The 15215-nt window shown below is 34.5% G+C and overlaps 1 protein-coding gene across 6 annotated transcripts in view; it reads right to left on the minus strand.

The window, feature by feature from the left end:
• The window catches only part of LOC125055300 (dachshund homolog 2), a 153454-nt gene extending 142227 nt beyond the window's left edge, over window positions 1-11227 (minus strand). For all 6 annotated transcript variants that reach the window (XM_047657719.1, XM_047657718.1, XM_047657717.1 and 3 more), the window contains exon 1: window positions 10617-11227. In XM_047657719.1, coding sequence (XP_047513675.1) covers window positions 10617-11182 — 566 coding nt within the window. In that variant the 5' untranslated portion in view covers window positions 11183-11227. The remainder of the gene's footprint in view (window positions 1-10616) is intronic.
• Between the last annotated feature and the right edge of the window lie 3988 nt (window positions 11228-15215).

Below are 15215 nucleotides of genomic sequence, written 5' to 3' on the forward strand. Positions count from 1 at the left end.
ATTTATTCCCAGTAAAAGCGATTGATACTATTATATATTTAATATCCTAACTTCCTTCAGTACCATTGATCGGAACCCTTCGCGTTTAAAGGCCAGCTTTTTCCAAATATCTCTACCCACGGCTTTCTTTCTCCATTCGCTTCCTGCTAACGCTTCAATATCTTCTATCCGCCTTTTTTTAAGGCGCCCTATTTTCCTTCTACTACTCGGTCCTTTTCATATCTATTTAAAATTAATATCCTATTTTTTAAAGATCAAAACAGCTTTTTAAGAGACTTCCCAACCCGAGGAAATTTTCAAGTCGCTGCGTACCTACCTATAAAGGTACTTCTTCAAGAATTCTACGCAATCGAAGTCCCAGACGATTCTAGTAGATACTAAAACCAAATAGAGCCGTTTCTCGGAATCGCTTGTAAGCAAAAAATGTAAATTGTAACAATATGTAGTTGATGTATGCGTGACCTTTAGCGAAATGGCACGGAGTAATTGTTTAAAAATAGTCCCATCAGCTGTTTTATAACGACTAAAATAATAATTAGCCATTTGGCCCTGACAGTATATTGTGATCGGGATCGCGCACGCGTCAATATTTGATGGACATCTTCACTCGTCATCACTACATTATATTGTCATGACTAAACCAATCTGACATTGACGGCAGCAACTTCGACTCTATACCCACGGCACAAGGTCACAAATCTAAAAGCATGTCCCTCCAGACGTCAATGCTCTGTCTTTGAAAGTAGACTAATTAAGTTTTTTAGAATATTTAACTCTTGTTGATTGGCAGATGGCGCTAGCGGCAATTTAAAATGAATACGTCACTTAGAATAAATGGTGCATGTTAACAGAACTTATTTGAATTTTAATGAATTTATTAATGCATATCTACGACTGGACGAAACGCTCGAAGCTCTCGTGAGACTAATTTGTGATGTAAAGAAGAGATGTTTTGCGGGATCACGAACTAGATTTATATGCGAAACCACGCTTTCACGTTCTAACTTGACGTTACCCCGCATTTTTTCACCCGATCCGCAACGTACACACACGTACGTAATCTATTTGCACTTGCAAATTTAATCACAGCATTCGGGTCCCACACACGATCGCACGAGCAGGAATCATAAAGAATCCATCAACATCAGAGCAACGCCGATCGCGAAATCCGTCATCAATCATAAAACATCAGAAAGGATTAAAATCCACGTTGCACCTTCCGAAGCTCGAGTACCCTTGTTTTTCTCTAACCCGTAAATACTGAGGGGCGTAAGTATGGCCCGGGGGCGGCAAATATTATAGAGGGGGGCAGGGTGTACCCCCGCCCCTGTAGGGGGGCACTATCCCTTATCGCGAGCGTTACCCCCGACGGCGCGGTCGCTAGACCGCCAAAATGTGGGACAAATCGATTCCTGTGCCCCATTTTTGTACATCTGGACCACTATTGATTTTACACTTTTACAAACTATCGATTTTTAGACTCGTAAACAAAGTTAAAATCACCGAACAGTTTTTAACACCGAAAAAGTTGTACATACGTTTTCTTTTATGTTAAACTAATGAAATTTAAATACTTTAAAACACACACTTTACAGGCAATGTAATTCGTGCAATACGTTACTTTGTGTGCATTCGTTATCTCAATATAATCAAGCGAAGTCAATTAATACAAATCAAGGATCGCATAAACAAAACTCGTAAAAACTGAAAGTGCGAAGTATGAATACGCACCGGGGGTCGGCGCGGTTGTAAAATAGAAACAAAGTTATTCCACGTGAGGCGACTATAATTATTTTAAATGTGTCTCTTGTAGATATAAAAATAAATTTATATCGATCGTAAATTCTCTAGATTAAACAGAAATTCCGATGTCTTCGCTCCTTTACTTTGTAAGCGTTCTGAAAAAAGTATTTTATATCACAAGATATTATATCTAATATAGAAAAATTCTCGTTAACTATAGGCTTCTAAAACTATTTTATTTTAGATATTAAGCTATTATTTTTTTTTTTAATTCACTCGTTTTTTTATAAAACACGGCAGACAGGAGGCCCGCCTGATAGTGATATGCCCATGGAAAGTCTCAATGCCAAAGGGCCCGCGAGTGCGTTGCCGGATTTTTAAGAATTGATGCGCTCTCGATATTCGCTCAGCCATCGAGATTCGGGTGGATTTTAGTACCTACTCTATACCTTGAGTTTCAGCAGCAGGTATAAATGTTATACTACTCTTTACGGCCCGTTTATATTTACTCATGATTTTATTTTCTAATTATCTTCCTACATTGTAAGACTATAACAATAAAAGCAGTGTAACAGACACAATATTGAAGCTATAAATGGCAATTTACTATCTCCGACTGGAAGATTTGATATAACTTTTTATCGATTCTCTTTTAAATTGTTGCGAATGTTTTATTACTTTTTATAGATCGTATATCAGAGTTTAACGAGGCTTAGTTGTATTTTTCAGTTTGTGCTCCTTGTTAGCTTGGAGTAACAAAAATAAGTGGTTCGTAATAATGTCTATGACAGTATAATAACTTTAGTTATCCAGTAGGATCGTCATTTTTTACCCAAGTGATTGTAGGTACATAAAAGCAGTGATTTGTAGGTTCTATTCTCGGCTTCCATGTGCGCAAATAACATTCTCTCGAACGGTGAAGGAAAAGATCGAGGAAACCGCCTTGTCTTAGAGCCAAAAAGTCAGCGTGTGTGACACCTACTTGACTATTAGATTCACAATTGATCATGAAACAGATACAGCGCCACTGAATTTTATTGCCAAAGAATTAATTGTTAACTATTAAAATACGCGCTGTCAAGAAACACCGATTAGCCAACAGATTGACGGTGGAAATGGATAGGCCATATAATCCAGAGATACCATATATCTGGATAGCAGGCGGTTGATTGGAACCCGCAAGGAAAGCGGAAGCGTGGCCGTCCCAAACCTGGTGTCATACATTAGAGGGGCAAAGACAGCTGGAAAGACTTGGGACGAAGTAATACAAGGCTCAAACCGAACGCGACGGAGACTCACTGTGAACCTTGGGGTTACATGACATTACGTAAAGGAAGTGGTTTAAATACATATGAGAAGCATATATATTATATGAGAAGTTTTTAAGCAAAATAATATGTTAAATATCTTGAATAAATCTAAAATCCGACTATGAAATCAAATTTGACTATGAACCATATAGCCTAATTTTCCATTTATTTATGGAACCGATAGATGCAGACAAGAATGGCGAGATTTGGATGAGGCCACAAATACCTAAAAAATAATTAGTTATTAGATGAAAATATAAATGTGTTTAAGTGTATGTATCTGAAATAAAAGGCTATTATTATTATTTATAAGTAGACAGCTTTTATAAAAGGTATAAAACCAAATGTTAAATTGCCATGCCACCTTAGTAATTAATAGATACTTATAAATATTGGTGTGCATGTTTGGGTGTGTGAGTAACTATTTACTTAATATATTATTTTATACACAATTCAAATCACTTAATACGAAGCCTCTAATGCAAAGATTATCCATAGAAATCTATCATCCAATTAACGAAGAAAGTTACTCTAGGTTACCGTACAACTAACTGTATGCAATTAATGATTTTTACGGTCAAAAGATAAGCTTATTCTCACAAAGGTGAACGGAGCGCATCGGGCAAAAACGTCATTGCGCTGCATTTCCTCAACTATTGTTTTGATATGCATCTCTCTTAATAACTGTGTATCTTCTGTGGATCAAAACAATCTATTAACATGCAATTCATTTATGCCAGACGATTCATGTAATTGTATTTCATGTAATCTGTAGTCTATGCACGTAATTGTTATAGAAAAAGCCTAAAAACTTGACTAAGGTCAGAGAGTTTTAGTTTAAAAACTTGTAGTATCTGCTGTATGATGAAATGGTGACAAATGAAACGGCGTTTGGGTAAATAATAGGCGTTTTTGCCATTGCCAGAGGACTTGTTTGTTGCCGGGATTTTAAGAATCGGTACGCCCATTTCTTTCAGCGTTTAGCGTTTTGAAGGCTTGGAGTGAAACGTCTCAACTTTATGTAGAAATAACAAAAGCTGTCATACTTAAAGTGTTTTAAATAAATGTACGAATAAATCCCTAAGTTAACCTTGAAATAAATCCGCCACGGCCTTGTCCCAGCTATAAAACATCTGCAAATTAAGAGTCAGAAAAATCTAATTATAGCAAGATCTGCTTTACTATAATTAACAAAGCATCAACGAGATTGCTCTTAAACTGTACGTGAATGTAAAAATATATATGAAGTTATGTGAATGAACAGATTAAATAAATAAACAGATAACATACCTAATACTTTGATCAATAGTAATCATTTGTAATCATTTTAAAATTGTCCCAAGAAAGCGTGCAAAAAGGTTATAACAGTTTTATTGTTAAAATAAAAATGATTGTATTTAAATATTTAATTATAAGAGAATAAAAAAAAACTAATTTTCAGCATGAGATTTGTGTGTTCTTCGTGTATATGTACACTTTTTCCTTATAAATTGCAACGTTTCACACTTAGCCTTCGAAATGCTTCCTTCAAGAAAAGAGCGTACCAATTCTTAAAAAGCCGCCAACGAACGAGTACTCTGGCAATGTGAGTGTCTATGGGCTGTAATGTCACTTAACATCAGATGAGCCTATAACTTTTTACCCAAAAACCGTAATTTGTCACCATTTCGTCTTATAGCAAATACAACTAATTACTAACACAAACTTTTTGATAAAAATGTGCATTATGTTTGAGTCAAGATAATATTTTCACGAACTTTATTAATTAATTTACGCGATTACCTACTAGGTACACATTTACAGCAACACACAGAGGCCTGTCCTGTCCATAAACAAGTTTTTATACTATAAATAAGTTTTATTTAATGCATTTTCATGTTTGATGAGAGAAACCGCGGCTCAGTGTCTTTGGTCTCAGAACGGGTGCGTTCTTCAACACGTCAGCAAATTGACAATTGATCAATGGAGAAGTTGTGTCAAACGGGACGACAGATCGCGCATCTGTGGACTAATGAGTTGACAAATCAGAGACAAACGAAACGCGCGATCGTCTTTTGTTTTTCACATAGGTATCCTCAATACGAATCCGTATCTATTCAATCAATTCTCTAGTCTGTGAAACCGTTCATCTCATGATAACCAGCAATGACTCTATAATTAAACATGATTAGAGCTCAACACAGTGCAATTATATGGCTACCGAGTTACATGCGATATTCAATATCACGGCAGAGAATTTTTACATAGATTATCTTTTCATACTTGTTTAAAAACATTTTGAACATTAGAAGCGTTTCTTTATTTGTTAATCAAATATTTTTGAATCTTATGATAAACTTGAACATTATCGAACGGATTATTATGGATTTCACTGATAGTTAGCTCGAAACCTATATGTTATGTAAATTAACTGACATTTAACAATGTATTAGATCGCAAAAATAGAGAAAACTAACGCAGGCGAAGATGTCCGATGGCGATGTTCCTTTTTGTTACTTTTATAAGCAAATTCGATGATAGCAAGATTTAATCTACGCATACTTTTATGGATTTTTAATGAAACGCGATTCCCCAATACAAATATTGTAGTCCCTAACCAATATTCAGTGACAAGAAACTACTTAGTATGAACCAAACAAAATGCGAGCTATTACGCAGTTTCGCGACAAATAAACCGAATAAACGCAATTTCCTCAAACGCAGTAAAGCGACAAACTGTTCCACAATGGGAATGGAGGCAATTTATTACGATTGATCAACAAGTAGCTGGGGAGGAAAGAAGCCGGAAACTCGGGAAAATAACAGTCGTAACGCACACTCGAAAAGCGTAATTCGAAAAACGCACACAAATGACACGAGGGAATCCCTCCGGCTAGACGGAGTTATCATTCTCTATTTCCGTAACGTACTATTGAAATTCCATCCCGCTCGCGCGTGTACTGAAAGCTATCTCCGTCCCTTTTTCATTCATTCATGGTTAGATTTGAATGGATTTCGAACGCTTTCATGGAAATGTATGAAACGATTTTTGTAAACACACACGTACGCGAGAATTTGAATTTAGAACGTCAGTATTTTTAAATAAATTGAATATTCGATGAATTACAAGGTAGATTTGTAGATTTAATATTTATTCTAGGTATATATAAGAAATAAATAATTTATGTATTGTTGACGCTAAATGTAAAGTAAATAAAGTCAGTACTAATTAATTAGAATTGTTCGTGATCTTGTATTCTCTTTTAATCTCGTAATCATGAAGTAAAAAGCGTTGGGTATTTGATGCCTTCAGGGCCTTCTAGCCTTCTATACTTTGTTTCACCAGAAATGGAGCCCAGGACTAAACATTTACTTAAGTTTGAAGTGCTCTGAAAATTAAATAAAAATTACTACATCTGAACTATACAAAATCACAACCTTACATTTAATATTAACTTCCTTAGAGTCTAAGGCTTAGACCAAAAACGATTGAGGCATCACTAACAAAACACACTCCTATGTAAACGTAGCTTTGCTTTTAATAAACAATATCTTCGCTGAACAAGCAATGAAGACGCTTATAATTTAGTACTGAGCATGTGTCTGAGACAGCATCTTGGTTTAATATTTCAATGAGAACCTCGTCTTGGATCTCCGCCAGTGTTAGTATATCATTCATAACAGTGGAACACATGCCACACTTCGGTCATTCAATATATTCGTGTGTTAGAAAACTAGGTGCTAGAACCCTTGGTCTTGTCCTGGTGATACGTGATCATTTCTAGTAGGCAACTACGTCTAAGACATGCCGGTTTCCTTACGTATTTTCACTGTACGAGCGGTTAATTGCATATATAGTCCATTAGTGCATAGCCGGGAATCGAACCTACGATTTTAGTAATAAGATATTGGTGATCTATCTTTATGACTATGAGGTAAAGTATATTCACAGATATTTATGCGTATAAAAGAAATAAACACATTTATTTTAAAAATTTACCAAAATCAATTCAATATATTTCGATTTAGAACTTTAAATTAGAAATTGTATCTGTTTAATTATAACCACAGACATTTAAAGTAACTAACGAAAGAGTATTTACTGTATTACCTACATAGTAATAATAATTAAAAATGGGGAAATAGAAAAATAAATAAATTTAAAAAGTGCAATACTTATTCCTTTAGCGAGGAAAGCATCAGCTCTGGCCTCTGGGGTCACCGGTACTATCTACCAGGCGCCAACTTAAAACCCAACTTAAAACTGAACCCCGCGGAACAAGAGTCTACTGTAAAGGGAATCAAAGCAAAGTTGAGGAAAATACTATAACCAATTTAATAAATACAAGACGAAAAAGATTATTAAGAAATATGTATTTTAACCTGTCAAAGTAAGAAAACTTAAATTAAACAACTAAAGCGTCCAAAATATATCCAAAGACATCTAAAACAAACTTGTTTAACCCCTTTTTGTCCCAAATCCGACAAAAAATGGTCCCAAAGTTCCGTCACACCTACTACCGGCTACCGCTCAAAGGTAATGAGCCGGTTATTTCAGTTCTTTGTTTATTTACAAAATATCACTCCGTTTGAAGGCGGACCATCAAATGAGTCGTTAAACTGAAAATTCCATAAGAAGTCGTGTTGATGACCCCCTAATTGTGAAGCAGAGACAATAGACGGAAGATCTATTACATTCCGAATACAAATCGAATTAGGATGTATTGGATTATCGTGTTAAGTCTTAATTAATAGTACCGATTAATTGGGTTTAACTGTTATTGTAATTCATTCATGATTCCTGATATCTTAGTACTATTATAAAGTTATAATATAGTTATGAACGTTTAATTATTAATGCTTCTCTATAAGCATTAATTATCCCATGTTAGTAATGTCTAAACTAGAAAAAGGTTTTATTGACTTTTGTCTATTACTAGTCCCTATAGAAACATTCTAATTACAATTTTGAATGACCGAAAAAACCATTGATGGTTAAGTGTCAAAAAACGACGGTAAAGGTAAGTTCCATATTTAAATATTCAAATGTTGAAGCCTCATTGTCACAGATTGTATTAATAGGTATAGGCTATGTATGAAAGAGTTATAAGTTGGGGTTCCGTTGAGCGAATGAAATCCGACACGATCTCGTTTATCTGCTGTCGAGCAATTATTGAAGCGTGAAAAGGAACGTCCACTATTGTACACGTTTTGTAATGCGGGCGATGCGTTCTTAAAAATATCCCGTTTCCTAGAGGCCCATATGCCGTATCAAATATGAATGAAGTACAAATTTTAACAGATTAAACCCGAAGTTATTTGAAGATATTAATTTGGTACGCTTGACTGCTCCACATTAAGAGTAAAGCAAAAATATCGAACATACTAAACTAACAAATCTTATTTTAACTTCAGTTTTAAATTAAGCTCAACATACACGACTAAATAATAAGTCTATTGACAGTTGAAGACGTAATAATATACCTAATTGTGAAAAATTTATGCGACGCGAGCCTTCCCTTCGTTAAATTACAGTGTATCAATTAAAAACTAAATATTAATTAAAATAATTTTGCCATCAAAAGTCCACACACGAAGCTTTTGTAATAAAAGACGTTTTGTAATCTATAATTCTTTGTCGATGGAATCACTAAAATCGTAATAGTGGAAACATGTCAATACAATTTATCGTGATACGTTGCACGAATTATTGGCGGCCATTTTGTGTTGGAAATGAAATTTGAGTCTTTCCAACGACGATAATTATTTTGACTATTTCATGAGTTTATCCAATTCGTTATTTAAAATATTTTTTCATTATTGTTATTTTTTAAATAGTGGATTTGTTATACACAATTCCACTATTTAAAAAATAACAATTTAGTTATTTTTATAATCTATAATTTATTGATGAACTGATGAGTTGTTATGTATAATTAGTGGAGTATCCGCCGTTTGTATAAATAAACTTATTATGAAATTTCATTATTATAAATACATATTTTATAATATCTACTAGAGAATTAAAAGACTTGTAAGACCTTTAGCGTATTAATTAGTTTAGCGCCAGAGACTAGATATTTCATACCATAACGTATTGTTGCTTTTTATTCTTTATTATTGCCATTTTAATTATCCATTTGTCAACGTCATGTCATAACCACAAATACCAGAATAAGGTATAGCTTTTAGCATTATTACTGTTTTGTATTAGCAACTGTGAATAAATAAAGAAGAATTTGAAAAGTGTTAAAAATAACCGATATTAATTAACCAAAGATACGGCTCGTCAAACGAGAAAAAGACGCGCGAACGCATCCGTGCGGAAATATTAGATTATTATTGATAATGTTAAATCAACGCGTGTTGAAAAACTTTCCGTTTTTAATAGGAGTTAATCATCAATTTTTAACTAAGAATTTAAATGTATTAACCGTAATATATTTTTCTTTCAATATTTGCGACTCATTATTTTGTATTACAGTATTATTCTATTCACATTTACACAGAAATAGTCTAGCCTAGTCTAAGAATTAAAAAGAACCACGAAATAAAATATAACTAATAAATGCATTACATTGTGTCAGATTCGGAAACCCTTTTAACTTAAAAATACCTCCGTCAGTGTTCTCAGCTCTTCAATAACAAACTTAATAGTTAATTCCATAACAACGTTAATAATTTTAAGAATTAAATTATCACACACATTCACATGAATAACAAAACAATAAATTCTAATTGCATGAACACATGAATATAAAACGCCTCAATTTACCCTAAACATAAATGATTTCATAAAATTCAAATAAAAGTTAGTCAAAGTCCACCGTCCCTCTGTTCATTAAACAAACATAAAATATTACAAAAACAAAACGTCAAATAAAAAAAACAATTTTATATCTCCCAAAAGCCCAGTTTCCGCGCACATTACATTTTTAAAAACGCATTCAGGGAAAGAGATATAGGCCTAGCGGAGCCCGTCGAACAACACAAGATTTTTTAATCTAACTTTGGCGTTTGTAAAAATTACTATTTAAAAATGTATAACCGACCACTAATTAACAGAGATTTTAACCCTTCCGTCGCCGGAATGCTTTAATATTTAGCCCGGTGGAAATATTTGGCGCGTATTAAAATGTGAAAAATTAATGCGACGCGACCCTTCCCGCTGAGATGTTTGTCGTTAAATTCTAGTTCTAAGTAATTACTTCTAGAAGTAATCTTACAGTGTATCAATTAAAAACTTTTTATTATTCTTTTTTATTTTAACTTAAGTAGACTTTTTGTCTATTAAGAATTAAAATAGGAAATGTGATAACCAACATAAACTGGCTACATTTATAATTATTTATCTATAACCTGTCTAGTTAAAAAAAATTGTAAGTTATGTTTTGCTTCATAATAAAATTAAAACAATAAAAGAAATGCGTGTGGCACCTAAAAAACTACACAAAAGGTTGTAATGACTTAATATTTGCAGCAAATAAAAGAAAACTTAAAAACATTCATTAGTTATTTAAAAAAAAAACTACTTTAAATAAGAGTGTGTAGAAATTTAAACGAGCTATATTAAGAGAAACGTACCTTGCTGTGGTGCAGTCGCGGTAGAGGACGTCGAAATCCTTGCAGGAGAGCAGCTTGCAGCGGTTGACGCCAGGCTGGATGGCACCGAGGCCACGCAAGATCCGCACCTGCTCTACATTGCACACCAGCGGCACTATGTCCAGTCTCTTTAGTTTCGTGTACACCGTATGTAGCCCGCCCACCAAGTGTTTCAAGAACAGTTCGAACGCCTGCGGCAAGCACAACATAGTATCGCCCTGAATTATGAACGCGGCGACCTTCTGACCGCGGTAGTCGACCAGCTTGCATTCGTTAGCTGACGGGTCGGACGTGGAAATAGGCGGAGGGCTGCCGTACCGTGGCGGGCCGTGATGATGGGCCGCCGCCATCAGCTCGAGAGGCGAATGGTGCATCATTTGCAACGAGCCCAAAAGGCCCAAACCGGGCGGCGGGAGCTGCATTCTGTGCTGCAACAGTTGTGGCGGGCTGATGGCGCGCGCTGGAGAAGCAGCCTTAACCCTCGGCGAACCCCCGGATGAACCGCTAACCTCACTCGCGGTCGACGCTGAGTCCACGGCGGACTCCATGCTCAGAGACGTCTATACGCGCATCACACACCCGTCGCGCGCGGTGTTTCGCGCAACAATAAATAAAAAGCCAGAGCGAAACGAGGGCGCGGCCGCGTGCGCGCGCCCGCCCCGGCTCTCGCGCGCCATTGGCCGCCCGCCGGACTCGCTGCGAGGCGATTGGCCGCCGCAGCCGCGACGCTGTCTCCGCCCTTTTTTCCGTTGTATTGCGAGCGCGCGAAGAAACGTTCCTGTTTCTTTTGGGTGGCGAGTGGAGCGGTCGCGCCGGGGGTGTATTGATAAGAATGTCACCGGTAATCAATATGAGCCTGGATGCCGCGGAAGCGCGAATGAGCACTTATAACATATATTTCTTTATTAACATTGCTCAATGAAAATCTATTATAAACCTAATTGAAAACAATAATCTAATATCTGTAAGAGTATCTTCGTTCTCACTTGCCTATTTGTCTAACCTTGGTATAAAAAAAGAAATGATAGGAGAATGTTTGGATAGAGTAGGGCTTCCGAAGCAGGGGTTAATGTAGATTCGTGTTTGATCGCAGTAGGTAGGTAGTAGGTAGTGTTGGCAGCGATCGGTATCGGTCGCGAATGGAGGTCACGGCCACTGGAGGTTATCAAACTTTTGACGGCTACAGCCTCCGATGGTGAACTTAAAAATTATAAACAAGTTCATAAATTTGTTTACATTACGTATTTAAGTGTTGTCAATTATTAGTGACTGACTGCAAGGGTACAAACAATATTGCGAAAAACGTTTTCACAGGCGGAAATTCGCCCTATTTTTAAACAAATCCTGACCAACATATGTGGGTATATAATGTAAACGACAGTTAAATAACAAAGAGACACTTATATCGGTTCTGTTACTTATTAAAGCAAATATAAGGGGGGTAAAACAATGGCAAGTAACCTACTTTAATATTCTAAGAACGTCTACAATAGTAATAAGTCTTTTGTAAAATATAAGAGCGAGTTTCAAGCCGCGTACGAGCACTTAGGAAGTTTTAAGACATTTTTAAAATTCAAAGACGCCACTCAGTGTATTATGTTTAATTTACATTAATGTTACTTGTGACTATTATTGACATAATTGCCACGTGACCATGCAAACTTTATACAGTTTTATAATAAATAATTTAATTGATTTAATTTGACATATTTGCTGGTTTTAACTTTTACTTGGCTTTCGTGCTGACTGCGTTCTGACTGATCTGAAACTGATCTAAAATTATCGTGATTCATGTGAAATTCTTTTTTTTAATATTGTCAGGACAATCACTGTTTTCATATGTGTTGCTTTGTTTTGTTTAAATAACTATGTATTTTTGCACTTCTTGCGCTTACTAAGGTAAATTTTATCTATTTTTCTCACAGTATTGTGCGGTTTTGTTTTTAATGAAAGTATTTATAATTATAATAAATTTAAAAGTAAGTTTATTGAAATTTGGTCATGTTCGCAGATTGGGATCGTATCTACGTATTGTTGTATTAAATATTATATATAAGTATTTCATTTTGTTTTCGACATTAACGTATTGGTTAGTACCTACTTGTACTATGTTACTTACTTATTTGTTATACTTGTACCTAAGTATAATGTATGTATCTTTGTGAATAAATTAAAAAGAAAAAAAAACATTTTTGGATTAACTATTGCCACAAATAGGACACAGCTTGGATTCTAACTGATATTAGACTTAAATTTTAGTCTCTGTCAAAACTGCTTTTTGTTTTTAAAATTTCACATTTGGCCAACTTTTTACTAGCGCTTGTCATTTCTGTCTTTATTTCAAAACATATGTAAATTATAGCTGCAGTAGACTTTATAGTTATGTTAAGAATTAGTTATGAATAAATAATAATATTATTTTATAACAATGAAGATAATAATTATGTTAATTAATCTATAATAATTATCAAAGAATAAAACTGATGAAAAGGCAAGAATGTATTATTAGCACTTGGTTTTATAAATATTTTTAACCAACTTAAAAAAGTAAAAGAAAAAAATACGCTTGACGTAGGTACCTACGGTAGGTATAGGTACGTTAAAAGGGGATGGTTGGGAGGATTTGCTTCCCAAAATTTAAAACTACATTCAAGTGACAACGGCTTAAAAGAGATATTTTACAAAATCATGCTAAATTAAACTTTATCTGTACGAGTCAATCACAAGAAATATAATAATAATAAAGCCCGTTTAATTTCCAAATCATGACAATAAAATATATATATTGATAGATATATAAATGATAGCTTAGATTTTTTAAATTATATACATTATTTATTCGTTATTCTACATAATTATATCCTATATTTTAGCTATCTTCAGTACCGTAGATCGGAACCCCTTCACGAGTAGCTTTTTCCAACTGACTCTGTCCATGGCTTTCTTTCTCCATTCGCTTCCTGCTACCGCTTTTATTTCTTTTATCCACCTTTTTTTCTTCCCACAAGAAATATAGGAACATAAAACTATTATGTAAAACTTTTTATTTATGAAATAATCTTTTCTTGTTATCTGTGGCTGTGGCTTTAAAAAAACTTTAACGACTTAATTTTTTTATTCTTACTATTAAACACAGTTAATAAAACAGTAGCGCTACAAGCTTTTGTATTGGCCCTTAGACTTCCGTGTCATTTCGAGATTATTATTTTTAATAATTAAATTATCCTTATTAAAATAAATATTTTTTAAATTATGTATTTATTCCTTTAATGATTATTAGAGTGAAACATTAATATAAATATTAATTATTAAACGGCTCAAATATAAAAGTCTTTCCTCCAACTTCGATTTCGTTCCCTTTGGAGCAGAGATTCTTGGGCGGTGGGGTTCAAGTTCACAGGCACTACGTAAAGATTTAAGTTGACATCTGGTAGATAGTAGGAGGTTACCCCAGAGCTGGTGCTTTTCTCGCTCAACGAATAAGTATCGCAATACAGCGAAGAAATGCTGCCAGCGTTAGGTAAGGTACATTGCAACAGTGATGAAACTTTTAAATTTGTTTTAATTTTATTTTTTATTTTTATGGTTATATTTCAATAATGTGATGATGTAGTGATAAAATAATATAAGAATTGACTATAATGATATGATTAATAATGTGATGTAGGTTATTTGTAACTAATATCCGAAGTTAAGATTATACCACCATAATATTTAGAAGGAATGATTTGAACGCATGATCTGAATCGAGAGGCACTCAACACTCGCTGCTTAAACAGTCATAAGATAATCTAAATATCTTAACAAATTAACTATGAATGATAAATCACTGTGTCAGATTAAAATCTAACTCTTATCTTTATTTACTGAAACAGTAATTCATTACGGCTTCAGATGAGCAAGAGGCCACCATTTAAATTTGTTAAGGCCATGCTATTCACTGAAACGGCAAATCATTGTAGCTTCAGGTGAGAAAGAGGCCACGATTTAAATTTGTAAAGGCCAAGCTATTTACTAAAACCGTATTTCATTACGGCTTCAGATGATCAAAATGCCACCATTTATGTGTGTAGGCCAAGCTATTTACTGAAACAGAAAATCATTACGGCTTCAAATGAGCAAAAGGACACCATTCATTTGTTAAGGCCAAGCTATTTACTGAAACAGTATTTCATTACAAGCTTTTATCAACAAAATTCTTAAACGTAAAAGCGGCTTGTCACATTCATTTGTATTATCATGATAGCGATACTGACAAAATATTTCACTATATGATGAATAATGTCTATGTTGTAATCTAGGTAGGTAGGTATAATGTCTAGGGGTAACAGCGCCACTGGTTTACTGATTACTACTGGATACTAATTACATATCATTAACAAACGATAAAAAAAGACTTTCATAAAAACTATTACCTATAGAACACATTAAATATGAATGCATAGACACAGACTAAAAAACGTTCTATTAAATGACATTTGACAGTCTATAGACAAACGACTCGTGACATTTACCAAACATTGCTAACTTCAAATCAACGTAAACAATTCTACCTAACGACACCGAAGCCTTATGAAACGT

This window comes from Pieris napi, chromosome 13, assembly GCF_905475465.1.
Source record: "Pieris napi chromosome 13, ilPieNapi1.2, whole genome shotgun sequence".
Lineage (NCBI taxonomy): Eukaryota > Metazoa > Arthropoda > Insecta > Lepidoptera > Pieridae > Pieris > Pieris napi.